Here is a 27,946-nt window from a genome sequence, read left to right on the forward strand (position 1 = left end):
TCACTAACATTTACTGATGTAAGGCATTTAAAGCATTACGCGCAAACAGGTACAGTCAGGTAATAACAAACTGTAACATACAATATGTGTCTGTGATATGAGTATGACAAAATTTACATTAGTTAAAAGTCGTTTCTAAAGGAAGATAACAACAGTATGGCAGACATACTCGTGATATCCTCTTTTGTAATCCCCGACAGATGCATACTGTATGTCTCATAATCTATGTACGGGTATCTTGCTCTCAAGTATGTTCTCATCATCCATCTCTTGTCTGGTTCCTGGCAGTAGTCTTGGGCTCTCCGATAAGAGTTCAGTTCCAGAATTTGCATCAGCATTGAAAACCCCTGTGCGAATATTTGCTGTATTAGGAATATATATTGCATCTAGAGATGGTCAATATCCTGCATTTGGAATAGTCACTGTGTATTTATTTAACTTGCAAGGTCGCTAAATACAATGTTTATTCCTAATATATGTAGGACATTTACTATCCAAAAACATTCGAGCATGATGACCTCTATAAAACATAACCTCTGTTATTGATTTGCACTTCAATCGAATAGATGTACCACAAACATATCATCACTTTGATAATCCCTTTGTAATGAATTTAGTAGATGATCGCAGTTACCGGAGCCAAATATTTGGAAGACTGTGAATCCAGTTCCACATTCTCCATGAGCAAAGGAAGAAAGCGTGAGATTTCTTCTTGGTTGATTTTGCCTTTCGTTAGGAGTTGCGACATTTTGTCCACATCTATGAAAGTCAAAAACATCGTTGGTTTATTCTCATATATCTTCAGACCCTCCAGATAAAATCTGTTGTCGACTCTGTTAGAAGGATCTGCTTGACTTGGAACTCTGATGGACACGATTGTTGGTACCTGTTGTTAAATGATGACAACTACATATTAATATATAAGTGCGGTGGAATCAAAGTGTGTCAACGCAAACGATATATATACTAACGGAAAAAGGTAACTGTGCATAGCATAAAATTGCATAAAATATAGATTATTTGAAAGGTTATACAAATGACCCTAAATAAACATGTAGCATAGCACTTTGCAAGAAATTTGATGTCATTTATCGAGGGTGGCACGTGCAATTTCTGCACAATGAACTTACTCACTCTTTGAAACCTGAATTTCACACACCTGATATTGAAAATCGAAGAACGGTTGATTATTCTAGCCTCTGAACGTTGTGGAAAACACCTTAATTTCAATCTAAACTGCGCGTAATAAGGAAAATGTTGTTACATTATTTTAAAAAAGCATAACATACAATAATGCACAGTTGTATGTACATGTATAAAGTCCATCATGGTAATAGAAATAGCAAAGACACATTTCATTCCTTATCAATACAAAGCTTTCGTGGTGAAAGTTCAAGTCAAAAGAGGCATTTGTATTCATCAATGCTTCAAATGCGGAAATGTCCTCCACATTGTGTATTTCATAGTTTTCGGCCGTGGGAGCCGTGCCAATTAACACTTATCAGAGGGGTACACAAGGTCCGCAGTCTAGACTACCAGTTGTCCGACTTCCATTTTTGTGGAAGCCACGGTGGCTTAGCTGTCTAGGCGTCTGACTTTGTGTGCTGGCGATTAGGTGCCTGACTCTGAGGGTGTGGGTTCGAATCCCGGATGGGACTCAACCCCAAAAACAGTACTAGAATCTGTACTTTACTAAGAAAGCGTAATCCCAAATATAACATACGTTACACTTGGAATTTACTTCTAGAATAAACATATATGCCTTATAGCAAATGTCCAACAACCCTTTCACTACATACTTTGATGACTAAAGAGATTGATTTCATTCGCATATATGAAATTTCAAATTGTACGTATTTTCTGAAAATAAAATCTTCAACACGGTGTAGTCAGCATCAAATAAGTGTATAGCCCTAACTCTGTACACCATAGGGTCAGGGGAGTGGGAAGGGGGTGGGGGGGCATTATCACAGCCTGCCTGAAATACGTGTTGCTTCCTCAGTTGTATGCAGTAGTGTGGTGAGAGGCATTAATAGACAAAAGGTGATCAACTTGTCACTTCTTTGTCTAGAGGTGTGAGAGGTTCAGCCTTTCTATTAAAATAACATTCCTGCTTCTTCTTTATGTGATGGAGTTTTCTTTTCACATTTTTGCAGATTTTTGGAGTTAACTGTTTCTGATTCAAAGTTAAGAGAGTTCTAGTCCTTCTACCGAACAGTCTCTGCGCCGATGAAGTTCCCATACGTTCAGATGGTGTATTTCTCCAATCAAGTAGAGCAAGATATGTATCTTACTTTGACTCAACTGCTTTCTTCAATAGATTTTTTGCTGTTTTGACAGCAGTTTCGACTTTCCCGTTGGACTGTGGGAACTGCGGTGAGCTGGTAACATGAGTAAAGTTGTAAATGTCAGAAACATTTCTGAAAGCTTTCGATGAGAACGGTGGACCGTTATCTGTCATTAATTCTCCTGGAATTCAATTGCGAGCAAAAGTCTGTTTAAATTTTGAGATAACTTCACTTGCAGTCTTAGCATAAAGTCTGTCGATTTCGAAGAAATCTGAATAATAGTCAACAGATATGAGGTAGTCTCTTCCATCTAGTTCAAAAAGATCTGAACCAACTTTCTGCCATGGGTGAGAAGGAACTGAGTGACTATGAAGTGGTTCAGGGGCTTGTTTTGACCAAACAAGTTACATGTGTCACACTTGCTGATGTATTCAGCAATGTCCTTGTTCATGTTAAGGCCAGTAAACGACTTCTCTGGCTCCCCTCAAAGATCCCTGAATACCAACATGACTAGCATGCACTCTCTCGAGTATGTTGTCTCGGACAGATATTGGAACGACGAGTCTTTCACCCTTGAAAATCAAGTCATTTTGCACAGATAGCTCATCTCTGAATGCAAAATACCTGCGCAAGGATGCTGGTATTTTAGAACTGTCTTCAGGCCAGCCATCCCTGATAATTCTGGCCAACACTTGAAGATCATGATCGTCCTTGGTTGCGGATTGAATCTTCTCAAGAATTGTGGAAGATATAGGTACAAAAACAACCATATTGATGTGTTGTACATCTTTTTCAAGATCAGTCAACTGACAGCTTGGTTAGAAATGCACGGCTAAGTGTATCCGCCATGAACATTTGTGTACCCTTCTTGTACTCCACATGAATGTCGTACCTCTGCCACCTGAGCATCATGCGCTGTAGACGCTTTGGTGTACTAAGGATAGACTTCTTCAAAATAGTCGCAAGTGGCTTATGGTCTGTTTCAATATTAACACTACGGCCATAAACATACATATCAAACTTCTCGAGACCAAACACTATGGTTAATAGCTCCTTTTCAATTTGTGCGTAACTGACTTCTGTCTGTGTCAACGCACGAGAAGCATACGCAATGGGTTGCCCATTCTGCATTAAACAAGCACCTAGACCCTTTTCAGATGTATCACACTGCACAACTGTTTCAAGATCTTTAGAGAAGTACTTGAGCACAGGAGGTGAAGATATGATCTTCTTCACTTCACTCAAAGCTTGTCCATGAATTGCTGGATCCCACCGGAATTCGACATCAGCTTTCAACAGTTCTCGTAACGGAGCTGTAACTTCAGACAACTGAGGGGCAAACTTTTGAACAAAATTAGTCATTCCTAACAGTCTCTGAATTTCTGATTTGTCAACAGGATCTTGCATCTTGATAATTGCCTCCACTTTCGAGGGATCGATTTTCAAACCTTCAGCTGAAATGGTGTGACCCATATAGGACACTTCAGTTTTCCTCAACTTGATTTTGTCCATGTTCAACTTAATCCCTTTCTCTCTACATCTGTCAAGAAGAGATTTCAACTTTCTATCATGGTCATCAAGTGCTTCTTCAAATGTATCACCAACTCCGAAAACCAACATGTCATCATGTATTGCCTTTGTACCTTGTAAACCTTCCAGAGCAGATTCTAGACGTCTCTGAAATTCTTCTGGGGCTGGAGCTATCCCGAACGGCATTCTTTTCCAACGGTACCGACCCCATGGTGTGTCGAAGGTAGTCAACATGCTGCTCTCGTCATCCAAATTGACATGCCAAAACCCATTCTTAGCATCTTGTCAAAATAACCTTTGTTGAAATCCAATCTGTAGGGACAGACACCTGTTCAATAATTCCCATACCCTCAAGTCGCTTAAGTTCAGACTTTAATGGCCCGGGAACCAAGAATTGGCTTCACATCGTCGTTGATGATAACAAAATGCAAGTCTTTCACATCACCATTCTTGGGATTTCGAATTGGAACTCTGCATTTTCCAACAGCTTCTAGTGACGTGCTGTCATACATGGTTAAAGTTGTGTTTGATTGAAGATAACACACATTTCCATTAAACACTCGATCAAACAACTGTTTATGTAAGACATTTAGATTTGCACCACAGTCCAACTGACTTGTCATCAATCTGCTTTCTAGCAAAGAGCTTTTTTGTAAAGTCACTCTCTGTTTCTTGTCTGTTATCACCAACAGTCAAAACATATGCAGCATCAGAATCATCTGAATCATTTTTGTCCGTCTCGACGAGATTAACTCTAGACCTGTTCCCTTTGAATTTTCCAGGTTTTGGTTTGGCCTTTTCTTTACACTTTAAAGCAAAATGGTTTTCTTTCTTGCAGATATTGCAAGTGGCGCCAAAAGTGGGACATTTATTTCTGTCATAGTCATGTGATTGTCCACTGAAGCGACAATGCTTAACAAACTTCTGATTTGACTGCTTAAGAGTTCCTATTATTCAAATCAGAACGTGATTTAGGCCTTCCAGTTTTGTTAGAAATAGCTGAAACCTGTTCACTTTTCATTTCTTGAATCTGAATGTTTGTACTCTCACAAGCTCTGCATATTGAAATACACTTTTCAAGAGTAAGTGCCTTACACTGCAACAATCTCTTTCTAGTAGCACTGTCCAGAATACCAATCACAATTCTGTAACGTACCAGAGAGTCAACTAAAGCACAATAATTGCACGATTTCACTGATGTTCTCAACGCTGCTATGTAGTGATCAAATGTCTCGCCATTTTCCTGATCGCGCTTGTTGAACAAGTATCTCTCGTATGTTTCATTTGTGGCACCTACACAGTAAGTTTCAAACTTTCCTAAAACTGTATTTATATCTTCTTTCGCCTACTCAATAAGCGAAATGAAATCCATCAAGGATGTCCAATGCATCACTGCCTATGGCACTCAACAGTGTAGCTGTCTTGAAATTTGACTCCTCATCAACAAGTCTAGCAGCTATGACATAATTGTCCCAATTTCCCTTAAATCTTCTCCAATTCCGTGCAATATTGCCTTTTAGTTTAGGTTTTGGAGGTAAAGGGTTTGCAGATGGCAAATATTTATGCTGTGCAACTTGTGGTTGTTGCTGTTGCTCACCACCCTCTGCCATGCTCGTGTGTAAATATTTCAAAACGACTGGGCAAGTCTAGGTTGAAGCACGCGTCTGCTACATACAATAAAATGTCTATTTGAAATGTCCATTTGAAACAGCCGAAGTAACATTCATCACTTATTTCTAAATGTCTCTCACTCACACCGATTTTACACATAAGACATGTAAACTTTGGCTTTTAACTTGAACTTTACGAACAAACATCTGCGCGAAAATGGAGGGTCTGAACGCACGCCGCTATTGAATAAGATAATGTCATCGAATTGTTACACTTGTCAACATTATTGGTGTGGTTGATCCGTCTTCTGACTCCATGTTGCGTCCTCAGTTGTATGCAGTAGTGTTGTGAGAGGCATTAATAGACAAAAGGTGTTTAACTTGTCACTTCTTTATTTTGAACTTCCAGAACCAACTCAAAAAGGGAGGTAATCCCGACAAGAGCACAGAAAGCGCACACCGCTACAATACGAAACCCTGAGTTTCACCCAAAACTACACACACACCCACCCCCCACCCCCAGGCTTGTTTCTATGGAAACGCACCTCCTCTGGCCACCTGACTGATACAGTGGGAAATTTAAATCTGGATTTGAAAAAAGGGGAAATATATTTTCAAAATGTATGTTTTGAAGGCTGTCTTCATCCATATATTTTACCGTCAGCCTTCAGAACATACTTGAATACGGCATTGCTTTGCATCGAAAGACAGCTTTGACAAGAGAAGAAGGCCGTACCCCATCTGTGTATAGGTTTGAACACCGGCCTTTACCTGTTGTACCCTTCAGCAAGCAACTTTTGAGCAAGAACAATATGGCGCTTTTTGAAATGTTGAAAAAGTATGTTCGTTTGTACCTCAAACCTTATGTAAAGGTAAACAGCCGGAGTATTGCTCGGATAATGGGACAACTGACTATTTAAATGTTTACGTCTCCCTCTTGTTTTACTGCCGTGTGGAGAGTTTTCTTTGTCACTCTGAATCTGTATAAATATATCTATTATGGAACGGCGTCATTGGTTTCGTTTATGACAAGTTCAAATTTTAAAGGGAAAGAGCTACTTGACTTCATACTTCATATGTTTCTTTGTAGATTTTATCCCTGAGATTCAGAATGCAGAACAAGGATGTGGGACAGTGAGCTTCATGTGCAGGGTTGGGCTGATTTCATTTTTGTCACGGAGGTCTTTCAGCACGGCCTTGTGTTCTTTCTGGAGTCGGTTAGTGGGATCTTTCTTGAGTTCATTGTATGTTGATGTCTTTTTGTTTGTGTTCCTTTTATAAATATAGTTTGTGTGCACTACAACCTCACTAAGAAATAGTTTGTGTTTGTATGCTATTTATCTGTGCTTATGTTGTGTTTTATGTCATTTTGCCTAAGCTTTCAAATTTTCTATACTTACAAACCAACCGTGTATATTTACTTTTTACTTATGCTTGATGACGGTTGATGTAGTTCAGTACAGGCGGGCGGTTGGATTATTTCATTTGCTTATATCCAGCGAGGCACGTTTCACATTTCTCTTATTATCTATATTATATTCTTCTGTTTGTATATACAAACTAAAAACTCCCATCTTCATTTACATTTCAATTTTACTACTATGTTGTGGCGATATGCATATCAATCCTGGCCCTTGCAAGGACGGTAATCTGACGATTGTTCATTTATATGTAAGGAGTCTTAAAGATAAAGTAGATTTACTCACCTCAGAACTCTCTTCATATGGCTAATTTGTGTGACAGAAACCTGGCTGCATAGCGGTATTCCTCAGAGTGATACTTCAGTTCCAAATTTCCATTTGCCTTATCGTATTGACCGCCCAAGCCGGGGAGGGGGTGTAGCTATATATGTTAAAAATAATTTCTACGTTAACGATATGGATCAACTATCAATACCAGGACTAGAAGTAAAATGGATACAAATCATTTGTAAAAACCAAAAATACTTAAATGGAACTATTTATCGGGTAGATAAAAGCAAAGAATAAAAGCCTATTGGGTGTTAATAGATGAATCAATACGCAATGCCACAGTTTACCACATAACGTGTGACTGTGGTGACGCGTTCATCGGCGAAACCTCAAGACCCCTTCCTGTAAGAATCAATGAACATCAAACCTCTGTGAAGAAGAAAGACTCCAAATCCGCCATCTCTGACCACACCCAAGCTCACTCAGACTACAACATCCTTTTTAACAACATCAATGTACTCACCAGTAATTACACCCACTACAAGATCAGAAAACTACTAGAAGCCATTCACATCAAGAGACTCCAACCGGCCATGAACAACCGACCAAGGATATTACATCCCCACTGCCTACAACCAACTCATCACCGAACAATCTTAATCCTATTGTTCTCCTGTCTGTCTTATCACTGGCTTCCTCCGAATAATCCCCCACAGCTTACTCTGTTTGTGTACCAATTGCCTTCTTGTGTAAATATCTTCCAACCTTGTACGTCAACCTCATTAATTGTGCAAACATCAATCACTGTTCAAACTTTGCTATGTATATATAACCTTGCCTTCAGTATTGTACATCACTTGCTTGATAACGGTGTTAGTAGCTACACCGAAACGTCGCTCATATTATATCAAAGAAGTTGTATATCCATAGGAATCTCCTCGCTGTTCGTCTGGCAGGACGTCTAGCACGTATCCCGTGTGCACCCAGATGCCTGCGAATGGTCCTTGGCGATATCATGTTGACACCAGGAACTGTTCGGGCTGTCAGTGTGACTGGTTAGAATCGTAGGCGCAGATGGGTGGTTCGAATCCAACGATCGTTGCGTAGTTACAGACGGACGGCCACTTCCGGAACGGTCTGCAACGTCGGCGTTTTGTTGATAACGTTTCCACAAGTGGTATATGGTGTTCTTGTGCACGTTAAACTACTGTACAACATTGTGCTCTGGGGTTCCGATGTCAAGCATTCCAATGGCTCGCATTTTTCATTTTCAGTTAGCCGTGGCATAGAGAAATGCAAGCATATTCTTCCAGATTTGTTTTTCTCGGACCCGTCGACATCTAAACAATGTTTTGGGTGACAATGATTTGAGGCTTAGAGCCACACTTGTTGAAGGACACGTTTTATGCCTTTTTTATGACTTCTTGAAAGCATGAAAAACGCATGCAAAACAAAAACTACCGACAGGGCCCTTTTGGGTATGGATTAAGTGTATTATAAATGATATTAAAATGCGTTATAAAGAAATTCTCATTTATATGAACTTTTGCCTTTGAGTATATTTTTTTAACTAATATCGCCACTGCAAGGGATTCTTTCTTACATCTCACTGGCCCGGACCTCTACAACGATCTGAACTTCCATGACATGATCGCTTCAGTAACTATTTGTATTAAGTGGGGGATTTAATGAAGAATCTAAAGATGATGTATCAGCCATTCATTTCTTGAATGTGTACTTACGCCAAATGAAAATGGAGCAGTTTTCATCAGGTATGATACTATGGTCTGGAACTGTTGCAATGGTGTTGCAGTCTTCAAATCCGGTACAGGCCCAAGATGCATGCACTGAACATAAGATCTAATTGTGGTCTCTCCAAACTGTGACCGTGGAAAGTCGGGAAGTTTCACAGTGAAACCTGGACTAAGTTTCTTCCAGGGTAAAAGTCGGTTTCCTTGAGTGAAACTGGGATCCTTTTTGAAGTGAGCTTCAATAGTGCCTCTCTTCCTGGATAGTTTGATGTTGCTGGACTTGATGTTGATACCGCATGCAAATCGAAGAGTCTTACTAAAGCCTGTAGACCTGATAGTGTGAAATGGAAACGATCATGTGAAACAGGAATTTTCAGTTTCTCAGACACCCATTGGCTACATTGAAATTTCGAAAAACATAAGTTTTTACCATGCAGGTAGCAAAGGCACTGTAAGTCCCCATGTTCCCTGTTTGATGATCTACCTTCAGTTGTTGGCGATCTATAGCCGGTTTTTATATTGTATTCTCCATATAGTGCTATTAGTTTTAATTTTCCACACTAGTTTTAGATGTAATTGTGATATTCTAGTTGTTTTACTGTCCTGCGTTGACAGGTTTTTATAATATATATCTATTCCATTTCAATGTCACATATGTTATCGTCACGATATGGCTGAAATATTGCCGATGTGACGTTAAATAATAACTCACTCACTAAGTTTTTAATTGAATTTACAATGCAGAAGACACATCTCATCACCGTTTCAGAAAAACACGTTATCAACACTTAACGTTTGCAAAGGGTCTAAGTCACTGACAATTGTCAGATCCAAGTGAAAGCAACTGGTCTTACCCATTACGACTGCTCTTCAGCACCACAAGGTATGGATCTCCTCTGTCCATGTCAGTTGTGAAGATTCCATCTTTCAGGAATTCAGGATCAATTTCAATCCTCACCTGGTAATCATCGATCTCCTCTATTACAGTCTTCACCGACGCGTGAAAAGAAGAAACTTAAAGCATAATGGCAGTTTCCATCGCAAAAGTGTGTCACGGCAACTTTGAATGTCCCCAAGTGAAGAAAAGGAACAAAACCCTTTCCTCATCCATAAGAAAGCAGAGTCGATTGTATAATCGTTCTTAAATGACAATTGTACTCGTACACATGAGTTTCTTAAAACATATACCAACTACACCTTATGCAGAGAAACTTATGAGCCCTTAGCTAAATCAATACACACGCTATCTTAATATGCAATGGGAACAACAACTGGAAATATAGTGACAAAGTTTGACTTACAAACGTGTTTCCTGAAGAAATGTCTGAATCTGCAGGTGCTTCATCTGAAAATACAGAAGTCTATTTTCATGAAAGAATAAGTAGCAATGTAAAAAATAGGAACTGGAACCCACCTCGAAATGTAGTGGACAGTTGACAGTGTGAATATATGCAATTAAAGAGCAATAAGCAGCATGGTCAAATGTCAAAGTAAGACAAGTTACAAAGGATGAACTTGAAATATGGAATTGCTCATGGAACACATTTCATGTATATAAACAAGTAATAACCTCAGGTGCAAAAGCAATAAATATATAAAATTTAGTCCAGATATTCGTGCTTGCCAAAATATCTTTATCAAAACAGGAACCTACGCCGCTGAGTACACACTTGGCGTGTCATCCTTGGTGAGAACACGTATGTGACGTATATACCTCGGTTATGCCGAACTAACATCAGTCGTCCCAAGTTCGTTACAGCCATAGATTAATGTACGTCTCATCAATTATAGACTCATTGAGCTGTACAACATGATATCCAGCTATAGAAATGTTGCAATACACACCGGTGGTGATCTTCCTGAGTCTGTGCATCAGCCTCTCCTTTGATTTACTGTCTATGTTAGTTGTGTTGTAGCCACAAGTATCGCGGACGTCCAGCACTTCAATTCTATTTTTGAGTTGCGCAACACATTTGGACAGGGCATCCCCTCCTGGAACATGACCATAAAGTGAGGTATTAGTCTTTGACGGATCTGTAAAATGATTGATCGCAATCTGTTACTTCGGAAATACAGCTTAAACAAGCATCAGACATATGGATCCCGTTAATCGTCTCGTTGGTTTGCCTAGGACCAATTCTGACCGGGATGTTTACAAGGTATAAACAAGGTCTGTGTAGATTTTAAGGGACTGATTTAATGGTCAGACTAAAATGGTGAGGAGAAAATGTATTAGAAGCGTCGCGATGACAATTAGTAGATGACAGGGAGCATATGACATTTGCCATTTTCAACAAGTTATGACCATGTTAAAAAGACAATTGCTTCCACGCTGTTAGGCATGTAAAGATGCAAAAGTGTACTATGGATTACTGTTGACAGTTAAACGATATTGATTTACAAAACAGTTATAGTTATATACCCTATTAGCACTATTAAGTAATTATAGTAATATTAAGATGTTGTACAGTCTGAAAAATATTTGATGCGTCTTTCGGATAGGTCTTTGTTTAAGAGCTTTATGTAAATATAGATATGAGTATCTTTTCATTCTTTCAATATCATTAACGTACGTAGAAGCAACATGAACAAGTTGCTTTAAATCACGCTGTCTGCAGTGTGATCTTAGAGTTAAGGAAGACGAGCTAAGATGAAAATGTCAATAAGTATTCAATGGAACTTTCATGTAACATGTATATTAAACACAAACAAAGACGATATTTTACACTGGCCATGGTATACCTGCTTGACAACGATACAATAATCTGTATCGAAATGTCGCATCATCCAATTAAAGAAGTCGTTTATCCATAAAATTTGTCCTTATCTGACTCTCCAACTTCTAAAAATGACACTCAAATAGGTTAAGCACTGCCTGTATTTCTGCTGAAATGTAAATGGAAGTAAACAATATTGCTGTACATCTATGTATGAACACTATCTATATTTTTGCTTCTGCCAAATACACATGTAGAATGGCTTCTAATTTAATTTGACAATATAGGTTTGCTCAGAAATAAAACATTTGACAATATAGGTTGCACAGATATCAAACAATTAATAATATAGTTTGCACAAAAATCCAACATGGATGCTCCCACTGTAATGCAGCAGAAAGAACACCTCTCAATTGTTGTGGTTTTTAGACTGGTTTACGTTCATTTTGTGAGCTACATAGAACACACACTGTCATCATTATTTCCATCTATGTAAAACCGGAAACATTTTTAAGCAAGCAAGTAAGGAACACCCTTTTACCATCTGCAGACAATGTCAATATCTCCTGTTCCCTAGATGCCTTCCATCTTAAGGCTAACTTTGATACTCCAACAAATGATCCGTCTTCAAGAATATTCCTGAAATGAATTACCAAAGGTCACACAATCAGTAGAATTTAAATCACTGTATGTAAATGTATCATTCAATAAATATACAGTCCTGACGAGCCGCCCTAACAAATGTCATTCACCGTCAAAAAACCCCACTAACAACTGTGTTATGCAAGATGATTGTCAAAATTAATGGTCAACAGTGACTTATCGACCTTCTTGAAAACCGTCAAAATCAAGAATGACACCAACAGCACGTGTATGGGGCTACTACATTGTGCACGTGCATACCATGCATGGCGTGTAGGGTGGGTGATAAAGAGAAATGGTGGTGCGTTCATAAGTTGTCTGCCTTTGAAAAGTGTATTAACGCTTATATTTCCTATCCAGATTGAAAGTTCAGGTTCGCCTACCTTTTTTCATAGAGTATACAAAAGCCGTGTGCTTACTCGTGACCAAGCGTGAGCTCTTCAGCAAGATGGAGACCAAACAAAGTTGGATACATCAACTGAGGAATATCCAAACACTGACGCAGAAACGATTCCAACCAAAAAGCTGTGCCTTGGTTCCAATGGAAGGTCTCCGTCCTCAGAACCCCATTTGGCCTAAACAAAAGAGGCTCTGAACTATACAAATACATACCATTTGCAACACAAAGAGCAGCAGTTAAATCTTGCATGCGACATAAGTTATAAAGCAAGAACACAAAATCCCCAAACGCTGCTTACTTTTGGAGTCTCTCTTGGCAACGGATCAGTAACGGAATCAGGCCAACTCTATCCGCAATGTTCGATGTGTCGATGAAGTCAAATAGGAGATTGTTTGGGAGGTCTGCTTCACAAACCTCTACTGCATCCCCCAGCCACAGATAGAACTGAAATTATGCGTTGTAATGTTCCATATGTACAATCGTTCGTACGTACTGAAGATAAAGTGATCTTGATATTAAATTTTGAAAAACCGGCGCCTTAATATTGAAACAAAGCAATGTACTATTAAGTCAATAAATGAGCACTGAAACGTTGTACGTGTTGCTCAATTGACCTGCTTACAGTTGTTTCTTCTTTGCTTAATTCTCATTCTTTTGCTGGGTTTGCATGTTGCGATTTAAGGGAATGGAACATTTTGATTCAACCATGCATTATATGAAACTCAGTAACTACTTTCGTCTTGTTTTCTCCCCGTACTATACGTACCCTTGTAGTACATCCGGATTTTATTGTAGCTTGGTAGCTCATCACCCATTTCCTCAATATTTCAAGAAATAAAGTGCACATTGTGGTATCTCCACCATTGTATCTTTAAAAAAGAGGTTCATATTTATTCAAGGTCATGCAAGTATAGATGGTGCTGACCCGTCAATACATTTGCAAAATCATTATATAAATAAGAGCATTAATAAAGCACCATCATATCAGGTCGGGGAGAACCGCAAAACGACCTATAATAGTTAGATCGAGCTATAGTAGGTCAAACGAGCTATATGCCGATAGGTCGATCGAGCTATAATAGCACATACATGGAAGAGGCCCTTTAACAACAACTTTCCGCACCGCGGTCATGGCATTGCTACACACGACTGGAATCGTTTAACCCATATGTAAAGGCACTGGCACCACAAACCCGAGCGTTTGTGATATATGAGCTGCTAAACTACCGACCCATTTGGACATTTACACTTGGGAGACAAAATAACACACCAAAAAAACAGAAAATATACCCCGAAACTTGGAGGCCCACTTCGCGAACGGCTGAACTTGACGATTGCATGACTTCCGGTTTGGAAAGAGCACTCGTTGGGAGTATTTTTGTGGTTACCCACTACCGTTACACGAATAAACAAAAAATACTATGCAAGCCCAGTGGGGGCCACAACGAACGGTCGCGCGAATACTGAATCAGTTGTGTAGTTTGCAATAAAAATTGTCACACGGTGTGTTTGAGTGAATGTGTTGGCATTTGATGAAAGGGGTGTGTGTGTGATTGAAAATATTTGTGGAGTTTAGTTGTTGTTTGGTGTGTGTTCATTGCAAATGTGCATCAATGGTTGTCATTGGTCACAATCCCACAGCCCCATGCAACCATACCCAGGATTGGTTGTCCGTGGTGTGAAGGTGCTATAAAAACATTGCATTGTCCAAACACGTGGTCACTTCTTATTGTCAATGCTGTGTGTGCGGCGAGGTAACTATTCAGAATGTAATTCATGTAATTCATTTAATTCATTGACTGTGCATTCATGCCTTGCCGTCGATACGGTTGACAGATATATATATATATACATACCTGTGTAATACATATCAGAGAACTGGTCCGTCACGACATGGCTGAAATATTGCCGATGTGACGTTAAATATTAACTCACTCACTCATAGCACTGAAAAGGTAAGTGTGTGAGAGAAGGTTAGCGTGTAAATAGGTGCAGAATAGCTGTGATAACAGACAGATTGTAGGCCTTGTGTCGGCCAACAATCTGTAATTGTGCAATAAATTAAAGCCGCACCGTCACCTGTGATACAACAGAAGAACTGTGATACACCCGTGGCCACTAGGTAAGTGCAATTGTGTCCATTGTAGACATTGTGATTAACTGCTAAGTAGCCCGTTTGTACCAACAACTGTTACAAACTGTGATAAAGACAATCTGTGATAAAGCTATACCGTGATAATCGTGTAGTGTGATACACTGTGCTTGTGATAAAGCCATTGTGTGATAAAGCCATTGTGTGATAACGCTATTGTGTGATACATTCATTGATTGACACACCGAGGCAAACAGGACACATCAACATGAGCTGTGGTTGTAACCAACATGACACTTGGTCAACCGACAAACCATTTAAAGTGCTCAAGTTGGCATGGCGTAAAATTAAAAAAGGTACAATCGATGGCCTCATTTCTGCTGGATACTTATCCATGAAGCATCAATATCTGTGTACAGCTTGTGCAGAGACATTTGAACAGCAGTCCACTGCACATACAACTGCCACAGACATTGCTGCAGCAATCAGAAATGGGGTCTATTGCATTGCAGACGTCAAATTGATTGCTGAAGCTATAGGGGAACGCATTACACAAGATGTATTTGACCATAGTCAAAACGTTTGCCAGGAATATCAAGATGCCAACCTGTTGCAAACATATGAGGCATCCCTGTGGCTTCAGCATGTCAATCCAGTGCTGATGGCCTTCCTCACTACGCTGTGCCAAATTGACCTGTCGTTGGGTAACACCAGCAAAAATAATGCTCTGGCCCTAGCTGTGGAACAGCTGTACTATTGTCGAAATGGTAATCTCATTGCCCCGTTATCTTTTGCTAACAATCTAATTGTATATTACATCACAGGTAGCAAAAGTGCATGCAATGCCATTTCGACATCACGACCTGCTGCTTCATATCACAGCATACTGAAATGGGTAGAGAACCAGAGTGAATTGCCTGTCAAAGTGTCTGGTCAAGGTGATATTGTCACTTTCTTTGACAATAACCAAGTCCTGGCACGGAACTGGCGCATCCGCTACGACGCCAAGGCCATGGTCAGCGTCATCACAACACTACTGCACATATTCCCTGGGAATGAGCACTCGTTACAGACTCAGGAACAGTACAATCCGTCTGGCTGGCTCAGATTTGATGTACAACACCTCACAGCCACTGTGCCATCATTTCTGAGCTGTGATCTGTCACTGTTTCGACATTATCGAGCCCATGTCATCAGTCACATGATCGAGTCTGTACTGAGTGAGCAAAAGTGTTCCACTACCGGTTGTCGTGATGACTATGATCAGCACCAACTGCCAGAGTCCACGTCAGCAGGAACGGAGGCATCATACAGAACGTGTTTGATGAGACCTCCACCAAGATCCGGATCATCAGAAGTGACAGCATATCTCACAGGTACTCTCTTGTGGAAGCTGGCAGTCTGATTGCTCCAGATCTTGTTGTTGGTGAGCCAGTCCTGGTGAACCCGTGTGTTCCTATGCTGCCATGCATGTAGTCCTCAAGAGAATCATACAGGACTCTGGGATTGGTGTATCTCGGTCATGGGTTGTAGTTGGTTGCGATGGGTTGCCTTTTAATTTGGCGTCAGAGTTATAACCAATACGTTCGACTGTCCACTGTGTGTGATCGAAGGAGATCTCTGGGTGTGAGGAATTCAAAGGACATGTGCTGAAGGAACACAATCAGACGATTGCAGATGTTGTTGATCACCGGACATATGGCTCTGTTGCTTGTTCCCGGTCCAGGTCACATGGAGATCAACATGACCAAAGCCACGTTCAAACTGCTGTGGCATGTTGTTCTCCAAGAACTTGGTAAGCAGCTTGGTTTCAAATCTGCCAAGGCGCAGGCCAGTTGTCAGAATGCCTCTGACCATCACAAGGCCTGGCAGATGATTGAAGTGCTGTTTTGGGAACAGGAGCTGAGCTCATAGTGCCATATGTCAGGGAATGTCAGCGCTCTGGAATCCGCCCTGATGTTGCTGGTTTCGGGGAGTGGTTGTCCAACAGAACGGACAAGAACTTCGCATTCTGGCCGATGTCAACTTCACATATGTCATGGCCTTGTTCTTGTTCCGTTGTGGCATACGAAGGTAACCACTCTCTTGCACTTCAGTCCTACAGCAGATTTTCAGACTTGTTCTTTGGCCTGAACATGACCCAATACCAAGAGCTGTCCTTCGATACCACCACACCCTGCGTTCCTGCCCTGCCGTCATCCACACCTTCCTCAAGGACAACCTGTCCTACTCCGCCAGTGGAGCAGATGACCGCGGAGAAGGTGCTGACTTCATCCTTGAGGCTAAGAACAGAAGGATCCAGATGTGGATGCCCCTGGTCTACCAACGCCTCACCACTGGCAACGGATCTGTCGAAACCTCGACACACTTGATTCGGTAAGTATTGACGAATGACAAACAAATGTTCTCTATGTTCTATGTTTACTACAGTAAAAGGTATTTTAGACAGTGATTTAAGGTGCCTGCCTGTCACCACGAAGCCGAGGCATCGGAAGTGGGCCCAGTAAGTGCATTGTTCTTCTGTTCACAACCCACCCATGGTCCCTTTTCCTTGTCCCTTCCCCGTCGTCTTTTCAATGCCACACTCGGCGCATCTGTCACAGTCACCTTGCCTGAAGGATGACAGTGCTGTCTGCGTCATCCGTGCCTCGGTGACTGTCACAGTGCGCCGCTGTGGGGAAGGGAAGTCGGGGAGTGGGCTCATGGGTAGTGTCAGTATCTTCTGTCACTTTGTGGGACATCTGAAACATAATGTTGGCAATCATTACATACATTGGCACCAGACACGCTTCATCAATATCTATTGTTCTGAACGGTTGTTGACATTTCTGAACTGACATGTATTACATTGTTAGCACATAGTCAAGTCACGTACAGTGAGGTCATCATATGTGTTTCCGAGTTTGGGCGTGCTGTATTTCCAATTTTGGTGTGATGCCGTCACCATGTGCACATAGCATTCTGTGTTCGTCTTTTTGTACAGTTCGTCTATCTGAAACATAACACAAGATTCTCAATATTTCAGATCCGTGATCACATGTCTGCAGCGGACACCTGGAGCAGTCACCACGTGGACCTCTCGAAGGAGATTCGTCACTGGCGCCACCATTTGCGACAGTCGGCCTACCTCGGGACCCCTATGTCAACACGTCCTCATGTGTCTCTCGGAGCGAAGGCATTGGACCTGCATCTGTCGTCGTTCGCCAAGACTTGCCAGGACAACAAGACGAAGTACGTGGAGGCGACGATGTCTGGTAAACCCTTAAGGTCTCACCATCACCTCCAGCGTGTCTTCGTTCTGGCTGGCGAGCGGGAGGAGGCCAGTGATGTCACCTAAGAAAACCAACAGCCAGCTGTGTGGTTTGATAGAGGACACCATTGGGCGACTCCACGATGCAGGTGCAACGACCTTGCCGGTTCCTGCGACGGAGTACATGAAGGACGTCAGGACTAGTACCAAGGCAGTGCTGCTGACTTTCCTCCAGAGGGCTGGTGATACACTGACAGTTGTGTTGGAGCAGGAGGAATCTCAGGAACGTGCAGGTCAGTGATACTGTTCAATTGTGTTATTGCATGCAATTGCAAATGCTCGGATTCTTACCTTCTTCATGATTGTTCGCTTGCGGACACTGAGACAGCTGGCCCTTGCCTTGGCGTCGGCTATGTATGCCGTTGACACCTTACCGGTGTGATGTTTTTTCACTGTTTTTTTCCCCTTTACATTACCGCCAGGATTGCTGTTCTTCTGTCCGAACTGATACACTTTGGCTTCCTACAAGTATCACCATTCTATAATTAATGTTCTATCTTCCTGATGCTGATGTCCTTATGGGTTACATATCATGTGCTGTTTATTTCAGATGCTGCACCCGGGCACTGATGCTGCACCCAGGCACTGGTGCTGCACCCAGACAGACAGCTGTTCATTGTTTGCCAGGCCGTCCATATTTCCAATTGTACAGCATGCTCAATTGTATATACGGAGCAACTTGTAGATACATGTTATGGGCGTTGTCGCAGCGATGTCATTGTTGCATACGTTGTGGTGACTTATTTGTGTACATAATTCATTCTTTTATGATTAGTAGTTTAAATTCGCAACTGTTATTGTTAGTGGCTGTATCTTCGAAGGGGTTGAGGTACTGTAAAATTATTGTCCTCCTGAGAGGTATGTAAGTCCCAAAACAATCATAGTACATTTAAACGTACTACTATTTTAACCGCAGCATATGTGTTCTTTTTAATCACTGGCTAGCTTGTCCACAATTGCTAACATCTCAGGGATGGTGTAATCCAGCTAGGGTTCATGCAGGAAGCAAATGTACTGTAAGTCCCCTTGGGCCCTGGTATGGTGATCTACCTTAAGTTGTTGGCGATCTATAGCCTGTTTTTATCATGTACTGTCCCTATGCTTCACATATTTGCGATGTGAATACCATTGATAACTGTGATATTCAATTTGTTTTCATGTCCTTTGTTGACACGTTTTGCAGTGTATTCGACAATTCATCGCACTGTACCACGTATTCACCTTATGGGTGCCGTATTGACAATTTGACTTTTCAGTCACTCACTCACTCATCATTCTCAAAGGTATTTGTATGTGTGTCAGGACTTTCTCGTGCATTACTGCACTTGTGTGCATTCTCACTTCTCAGTTCAGTGGGTAAATATGTCCATTGCAGTCTTGTGCATAGCCAGCACCAGTTGTCAACATGTCATTACATCAGCTATCACTCTTCGTCAATCGTTACTCGTCACTATTCTCGCCTTATATGTCATTTCACACGTGCAATGTTTATATGATTTTAGGAATAAATTTTACAATTGTTGGAAATGGGTTGTCCTTGTATCAGTTCAATCTTACCTGTATTTGTTCACCGCTGGTTCCTGGGACTTCCATCGTGTGTGGATCACATGCACGATTTCCCCCGTATTTATGTGCATTCGTGACAATTCGGTTACCAATCCTGGGTATGGTTGCATGAGGCTGTGGGATTGTGACCAATGACAACCATTGATTCACATTTGCAATGAACAAACACCAAACAACTACAAAATCCACAAACATTTTCAATCACACAAACAGTCCGGACATCAAATGCCAACACATTCGCTCAAACACACCGTGTGACAATTTTTATTGCAAACTACACAACTGATTCAGTATTCGCGCGACCGTTCGTTGTGGCCCCCACTGGGCTTGCATAGTATTTTTGTTTATTCGTGTAACGGTAGTGGGTAACCACAAAAATACTCCCAACGAGTGCTCTTTCCAAACCGGAAGTCATGCAATCGTCAAGTTCAGCCGTTCGCGAAGTGGGCCTCCAAGTTTCGGGGTATATTTTCTGTTTTTTGGTGTGTTATTTTGTCTCCCAAGTGTAAATGTCCAAATGGGTCGGTAGTTTAGCAGCTCATATATCACAAACGCTCGGGTTTGTGGTGCCAGTGCCTTTACATATGGGTTAAACGATTCCAGTCGTGTGTAGCAATGCCATGACCGCGGTGCGGAAAGTTGTTGTTAAAGGGCCTCTTCCATGTATGTGCTATTATAGCTCGATCGACCTATCGGCATATAGCTCGTTTGACCTACTATAGCTCGATCTAACTATTATAGGTCGTTTTGCGGTTCTCCCCGACCTGCATATTTCAAGGGACATTTTGAAAATTCTGATCCAAAAAGGCGATCATATACCAGCATACTGAATGCACATGCTTCACACATCACACAATATCTCACAGGGCATATATTCACGCGCTGCGAAAGCGCCAAACACATTTGGGTATAAATTTCACAACTCCCACCATAACTGCAGTATGTGCACTACAGTTTTCTTTACTGATTTAACGAAGACAGTTCTAAAAAAAAAATATTTTTGACGTGGCAAGATATAAACTTTTAGAAAATACACGATGGCAAGCATGAGGCAACAGGTGATGTAAAGGATCGCCCAAGACCTGAAAGACCGAGGAAGAACAATGACGGTGTCCTAATTCGTCCGGCGAGACACAATTCGATGATGAAGTATTACTATCAGAAGGGGTTGCGGGCTGCTCGACTGCGAGAAACGTTATCTGATCAGATGTCCCTTCCTCACAGATAGCCACAGGCCGAGACATCAAGCTCCGAGAAAAGTTAATGAAAGTCGGTATTTTCTACGTTACCGACGGCCGCTGTCACGTACGGAGACGTCGTTACACGTATATCACCAGGAGATGATCCATGCAGCTGAACCATTTGATGGTGGCTCAGTGATGGTATGGGGCTGAGTTTCGTATGACTGCAAGTTGGATCTCATTACAATTCTTGGGACACTCAAGAGGCACAGGATCCTCCTGTTCAAAATCTACAGGAATGAATGTATTCACTCCATAAGGAATGATGAGAAGTCAGTATGCGGAGCAGTTATTATTTGAGCGATTGGTGGCTACACCAGGTCCTGATGTGGTTCATACAGTCAAAACAATCATAACTTGAGAACTGTTTGACAATCAGATTGGTGACCGTATTTTTTGTGGCATTTTTGGTTTTATACATTCCACAAACACAGCAATTACCAAATTTCAATTTCAGTTTTGTTGCTGTTGTAATATTTACCATTTTGATATGCATAATTTAGTTTTCAAAGCATACACATGTAGTGCTTTCGTATATCTCATATATAAAAGTGGGTAGTGCCTGATTAATGCATATCTGTAAATTCACTGATCGTACCTGTCCAGCTGTAGTTCCACGTCATAGCACATAAAAGGACAGCTGTTGTCCTCTACTTTCCACTCATCACTTCCTGGTCTGAAAAATGTTACGTTGCCATGGAATATATCCAGTATTCTTTCAGAGGTCATTGCTGTTGAACAAGCACTGGAAACGCCACTTGTGATGTATTCATGAACTTCTTGTTGGTATCTAGAACAATTGTGAAAAGTTTGTAATTACAGTTCATCGGAACATATTTCGACGTTATCTACAGCAGGGGAACACTTTTGGAGAACAGAACTCTCGATGATAATGGCAACAACACCTTATATGAAGCACAGCTACTTTTTCTGGCGCCCTTGAAGAGCAACCTCCTCGTGGTGGGTGCTGGGTAACGCTAATAGCTCTTCAACTCCCGTGTGGACCCGGGGAAATAGAGGTCCAGAGCACTCCGTTGCTGGTCATAAGAACGAATTGGGCAACCTGTTTGCCGTGGGTTGCGCCCCTGTGTCGGTGGAGGACGGGAGTCTGATGGCTGAGGGCACTGGTTCCAGGAATAGTGTTCCTAGGCCCAACACACCACTTTGGCCCTTACTTCACCTAGACGGGTGGTAAAATGGACTCGGTTCTATCAATCGGCTGGTCACGTCAAGCCCTGTGCATGGTAAGTATTTTGCACAACTTTGTTTTTCTGATATGTATAGATATTGTTTTTGCCAACAAATGATTATTGGAAACACAAAAGTGTATATTTGTTAACTTGCCTAGAGTCCTATGCCAGAAGGCGGTGGCTCATGGGCCAATCCGGTAGGACATATCTTTTCAAGATTTTCCTGCTTGAGTATACCTCCTGGTATCCCTGGTGTCGTCCGTTGGAGACCCACAGGTATGAAACACCGTCCCTGTTGATACTCCATGGTGGGTGTGTAGCTAGGAGGATGAATCATATATATTTAAACCATGGCACCTCCACTGAAAACGTTCACACGAATCTGACGATTCGTTGTCTTCAGAGGATTAAGCTCAAGCCACTATCACCAACCCTGAAAACTGGCCTCGTTTTGTCGTTATGTGTGCACCTGATGGTGTCTCTATTAAGTTGAATCCCTTTGCTGTTGCAAAGGGCATTGCAGGTTTAGCCGGAGAGGTGAAGGGAATCAAAAGTTGCGATCTGGTTCCCTGCAAACTGAATGCAGGAAACAAATCCAATCAAAATTTCTTCTAAAAACCAAATCATTAGCTAATGTTCCTGTGGAGGTGTCCCCTCACAGAACATTGAATTGCAGCAACGGCATTGTCCGTGATATTGGACGTTGCATTTCAGACATGAACTAAATTGAACTAAATTGATATTGTGACTGAGTAACACTCTCAAGAAGTGACTCAAGTCAAACGACCTTCAAAACCAACACCTATCTCTTCACGTTTTGTCTGCCACAATCACTGAAAGCAGGATATTGTAACTTAAGGGTGGATACGTATATCTCCAATCCTTTAAGGTGTTATACTTGCCAAAAGTATGGCCATGGATCCAAATCATTCAACAATCCACCTGCATGTCAACTATGTGCTGGAACATGTGAGGACATCAATGTTTGTGATAAAAATCCTGTCTGCGTCAACTGCTATGGTTGCCATCCCTCATCCTCCAAGGAATGTCCTTCCTGGAAGTTGCAGTTAAATATTTCGCGAGTAAGCATGAGCGAAACATACCATTCTCAGAAGTAAACAAATTGTTCTTGCACAAGAACAATCAGGCCCGACATATGCTAATACTGTTTCTGCTTCTATTCATGCCTTTAAATCAACACATGTTTCACGTGCTTTAGTAGGTTGCCAAACCGACTATACATGACCTAGGACTTCTGCTCCTGCCTTGGTATCTGCTGAAATTCAAGCAAGTCCTCCAAAGGTGACTTCCAGTGCTCAAACCACGTATTCACAAACTATTCAGTCAAAGACATCTTCTGAGAAAAATACATCTGCATCTCATAAGCAACCATCAGACACAAATGTGACAGTAACTGTGTGAAAACTAAATCTAAACCGAACAATGAAAACAAAAAGAAACAAAGTAACAGAGCCCCAAAGGAATCGAATAACCAGGTCCAACTTTTGGATCTCTTGAGGGCATGGATGTGTCCAACCATAGCCATGGTAGGGCACATAGCTTGCCGCCCTGAAGGAAGGTGAGGGGTAGATCTCCTGTCCATAGCCCAGTAACACTCACAACAAATATGCAAGCAGCTGCTGTGCGAACATGGCTCAAAGAATTAAAGGCAAAGGTTCAAAATCAACTGTTCACCATCTTAAAGATGGTGATAATATAATAACTGAGAAATGTAAAATTACAAATAACATTGGCAAAACTCTTGCCAAAACTTCATCGTCAAATTATGTCCCTGAGTTTCAGAGATATCAAAACAACAGGAAGAGACAAAAATTCATTTTGAATCAAACAATGGTGAAGAATATAATGAGGTGTTTTCAATACATCAGCTATATAAAGCTCTTGAGCAAGCTTATGACTCAGCAGCTGATGATGACAATATCCAGTATCAGCTACTAAAACACTTGCCTGAACCATGTCTAGTGAGAAATATGGACGTCTGGTAATTTTCCTCCTTCATGGCGCAATGCAGTTGTAGTCCCTATTCCAAAAACCTGGTCGGGATCATACAGATATATCGAATTACAGAGCCATATCTCTAACCTGCTGTTTCTGTAAAACCATGGAACGAATGGTGAATAATGGATTAATTTGGCATCTTGAAACCAATAACCTTATATCAAACATTCAATGTGGTTTCAGGAAAAGTCGCAGTACCACTGATCATTTGGTACGTTTAGAATGCTTTGTTAAAAATGCTAAAGTAAATAAACAACATTCAGTATCGATATTCTTTGATCTCGAGACAGTATACGATACCACCTGGAAGCATGGCATTTTAAAGGATTTACATGATTTTGGTTTAGGGAGTCGTTTACCTCATTCTATATCACAGTTTTTAACAGACAAGCAACTTCAAGTCCGAGTGGGTTCAACCCTGTCTGACAATTATAATCAGGATCAGGGTGTCCCACAAGGTAGTATTATGTCTGTCACTATATTTAGTATCAAGATCAACAGTTTATCCAAGGTTTTAAACGATTCAATCGAATGATTGTGGATGATTTTAATATTTCTTGTCGCAGTAAAAATATGCATACTATTGAACGGCAACTGCAGTTGTTTTTAAATAAACTAAATAAATGGTGTCTTGAAAATGGTTTTCAATTTTCTAAGTCGAACACTAATTGTATACTCTTCTGTAGAAAATACAAACCACATAAAGAACTGTTTATAATGGCACTCCCATCAAAGTTGTCAAGGAGGCCAAGTTCTTGGGTCTAATTTTCGACTCCCATTTAACTTTTCTTCCGCATATCAAATCCCTAATAACTAAATGCCTGAAGGCATTCGATTTATTAAAAGTCGTTTCTAATTCAAAATGGGAAGGGGAACAAGTTAACCCCCTACACCTATATAGAACACTATATTCTAACGAATCTAACCCTGCATTTAATTTAGGATTATATACCAAGAAAACTTCTTTTGTTCAGCCTATTCGGCTCAGAATTAAACCATTCATTTCTGCTGCCGGCGTTGAGCTGGAGAATATATCTCCTTTCCGTCTTCTTTCTTCTCCTCCTTGGAAATTGGTTAGGCCACACATTGACCTAACATTAACCACATTTAAAAACTCAGAAACTAATGAATTTCAGTATAAACAAGAATGTAGTCAATTAAGAAATAAATATAATACATATAAATCCTTATTTACAGATAGATCCAAGGATGCTGGCGCAGTAGCTTTTGCCACTGTCATTGGATCCTGAAAACTATCCTCTCGATTGCCTGGTAACAGCTCTATTTTCACAGCAAAAGTTAACGCCATATTAACAACCTTAAAATATATTAATAAACACCCTAGATATAAAAAATCTATCATCTTTTCAGACTCTCTTTCGTGCCTTCAGGCTATTAAAAATCTTTCTTGCAAACACCCACTTTTAATTGGAATTATAGAATTATATAATGATCTTGCTACTAGACAATACGACACCGTCCTCTGTTGGTTACCCAGCCACGTTGGAATTTCTGGTACCACAATGGCCGATCTTGCTGCCAAGGCAGCACTCAACAAATCTGTAACACCACTCCTTATTCCATACACTGAATATAAAGCTACCATTAGATCTTATATCCTTGATCTAATACAGAAGAAGTAGGACACCCAAGGAGGTATAAATAAATTACATGCAATAAAACCTTGTATTGGTTATACCTACTTGGGTTGTCAGTCAAGGTTTGAAGAGGTCATCATGCGACGTTATCGTATTGGCCACACAAAATATACCCATGAATGACAATTGAAAGGTGGGGATCCTCCGTTATGTATCCCTTGTGATGAAAGATTCACGATCAAGCAGGTCATGCTTGACTGTGTTGAATATTCCATCACAAGGGATAACTATTTTAAATGACGAACTATGAAGGATATTTTTAATAATATCAGTTCTCATTTAGTTATTGCATTTTTAAAAGAAATAGATTTGTTAAATGATTTGTAAATAGATAAATATTTTATGATTGCAAGTTTAAATCAGTAACTCGGGAGGGTGGGGGGTGAGGGTGAGGGTGTGTGGTTAAAGTACTGTAAAATTATTGCCCTCCTGAGAGGATACGTAAGTCCCAAAACAATCAAAGTACATTCAAACTCTCCACTTTTTTAATCATAGAATATGTGTATTAAGGGATGATGTAAAATGTACTGTAAGTCCCCATGGTCCCTAGTATGGTGATCAACCTTCAGTTGTTGGCAATCTATAGCCTGTTTTTATATTGTATTGTCATTTATAGTTAAAATATTTTAGATTTAGTTACTAGTTTTAGATTTATTCCTGTGATAATCTAGTTGTTTTAGTGTCCTTTACAGACTGGTAACTATATTATATAAGTTTGTTTTTATTCATTTATAAATTTACAACTTTCTTAGTCACGATATGGTTGAAATACTGTCGATGTGGCTTTAAATTTAACTCATTTACTCCTTTTTTTCTGCGTAACAAAATATGACTTGGGCATCCTCAGTTGTCACCGGCTCCAACATGCTCGGCTATAGTAGTGGAGAAATTCCAAGACCATGGTCTTAACAGTTTATCACTTGACACGCAATTACATGGGATGATGAACTAAGATCTTAATACTAGAAATACCTTAATTATTATCATCATCCTTTTCTTAGACCTTTGCAAGAACGATGATGACTGATGATTTTGAAACGTTTAATACCTGTCTTTCAAACGTTCTGTGTAATCCGATCGGTTGCTCTGGGCGACGAGCCTTGAGGAAACTCTCTGCACTGATGTTTCAGGAAAGAGATCACCGTACATCGCTTTAAGAAAATTGGTCCGTTTACCGATCGTCTGTCTGCCTGAAATTTCAAATTCCAACCAAGACTGGAGAGCTTGTTTGATTTTCAGTTCTGTCTTTCCATTTCCAAAATAGATACCATTCGTGCCTGATTTGAGATCTGATAATTCTTCCATCACCTCTTTCAGGTTCTGTAGGTGTGCCTTTGATAGTACCACGTCGTACCAAACTGCCCATAGAGTCTTCAGTTCGTCAGTATCTAATGGATTAATGGTTCTAGCAAGGTAGAGTAAGATTAAATCCCGCCCCAAGATTCCGTCTTCGATGTCATTGATGTGAAAGTTTATTGTCTGGTTCTTTGCCTTTGTCGTGCCATCTTCGTGTAGTACGTGCATGGTGTGAAGGACGTGCCTGATGTCGCCACATCCAAGCAGCAAAATGTTACACTCCTCGGCCACCTGGCATCCATGGGTAACATCCATAGATCTCGTGTTTCCAATCGGATAATACTCGTACATGTCATCTTTAAGATATTTGACGGTATCTGAAGTTCCGAACAGAAAACAGACAATTACAGTTATGCATATGCTTTAGATGAGAAAACTTCTCCATGAATACTGCAGCATGTTTCTCCAAATGTATTTACCCTGCAGACACATTACTGCCAACGTTTGTACAATTTACTCTGCTGACGATGCAGCTCTCTGTTCTCTCGAGATTCAGAAACCAGTTATAGAACAGAAATTACCAGTTGTACTAAATGGTGCCACGAATGGTTTTTGCTTTTAAATGTACCCGAAACAAAGAAAATGATAATTGACTTAGGAAAACGTAGATAACTATGTACTATGGAAATTCAGAATAAAGGTGTTAAGATATTTCTTTCTTTGTATACACCTTGGCATTCTCTGTTCAAAATTTACCTTTCCCATCATTATGTCAGTAACTGGGTTGTCCGATCTAGATAATTATTAAGTAAGCGGCATATACGTGACTGTACATAGTGTTATTGCCGTACATATTGTTATTGCTGTAAATGTTGTTATTGTTACACATAGTGTTATTGGCGTACACGATGTTATTGCTGTACAAGGTGTTATTGCTGCATACAG

The 27,946-nt window shown here is 40.6% G+C and overlaps 1 protein-coding gene across 1 annotated transcript in view; it reads right to left on the minus strand.

Moving 5' to 3' along the window:
* Positions 1–27,368, minus strand: part of LOC124262714 — a 28,243-nt gene extending 875 nt beyond the window's left edge. The window contains exons 1-12 of the mRNA XM_046697246.1: positions 26,754–27,368; positions 21,437–21,628; positions 13,396–13,498; positions 12,928–13,073; positions 12,649–12,804; positions 12,129–12,226; positions 10,716–10,862; positions 10,172–10,215; positions 9,725–9,858; positions 8,862–9,201; positions 635–886; positions 170–347 (exon numbers count right to left, since the gene is read on the minus strand). Coding sequence (XP_046553202.1) covers positions 170–347; positions 635–886; positions 8,862–9,201; positions 9,725–9,858; positions 10,172–10,215; positions 10,716–10,862; positions 12,129–12,226; positions 12,649–12,804; positions 12,928–13,073; positions 13,396–13,498; positions 21,437–21,628; positions 26,754–27,352 — 2,389 coding nt within the window. The 5' untranslated portion in view covers positions 27,353–27,368. The remainder of the gene's footprint in view (positions 1–169; positions 348–634; positions 887–8,861; positions 9,202–9,724; positions 9,859–10,171; positions 10,216–10,715; positions 10,863–12,128; positions 12,227–12,648; positions 12,805–12,927; positions 13,074–13,395; positions 13,499–21,436; positions 21,629–26,753) is intronic.
* Positions 27,369–27,946: the final 578 nt, after the last annotated feature.

The sequence above is a fragment of the Haliotis rubra genome, unplaced genomic scaffold (genome assembly GCF_003918875.1).
Source record: "Haliotis rubra isolate DU_JTF1 unplaced genomic scaffold, ASM391887v1 Scf85, whole genome shotgun sequence".
Lineage (NCBI taxonomy): Eukaryota > Metazoa > Mollusca > Gastropoda > Lepetellida > Haliotidae > Haliotis > Haliotis rubra.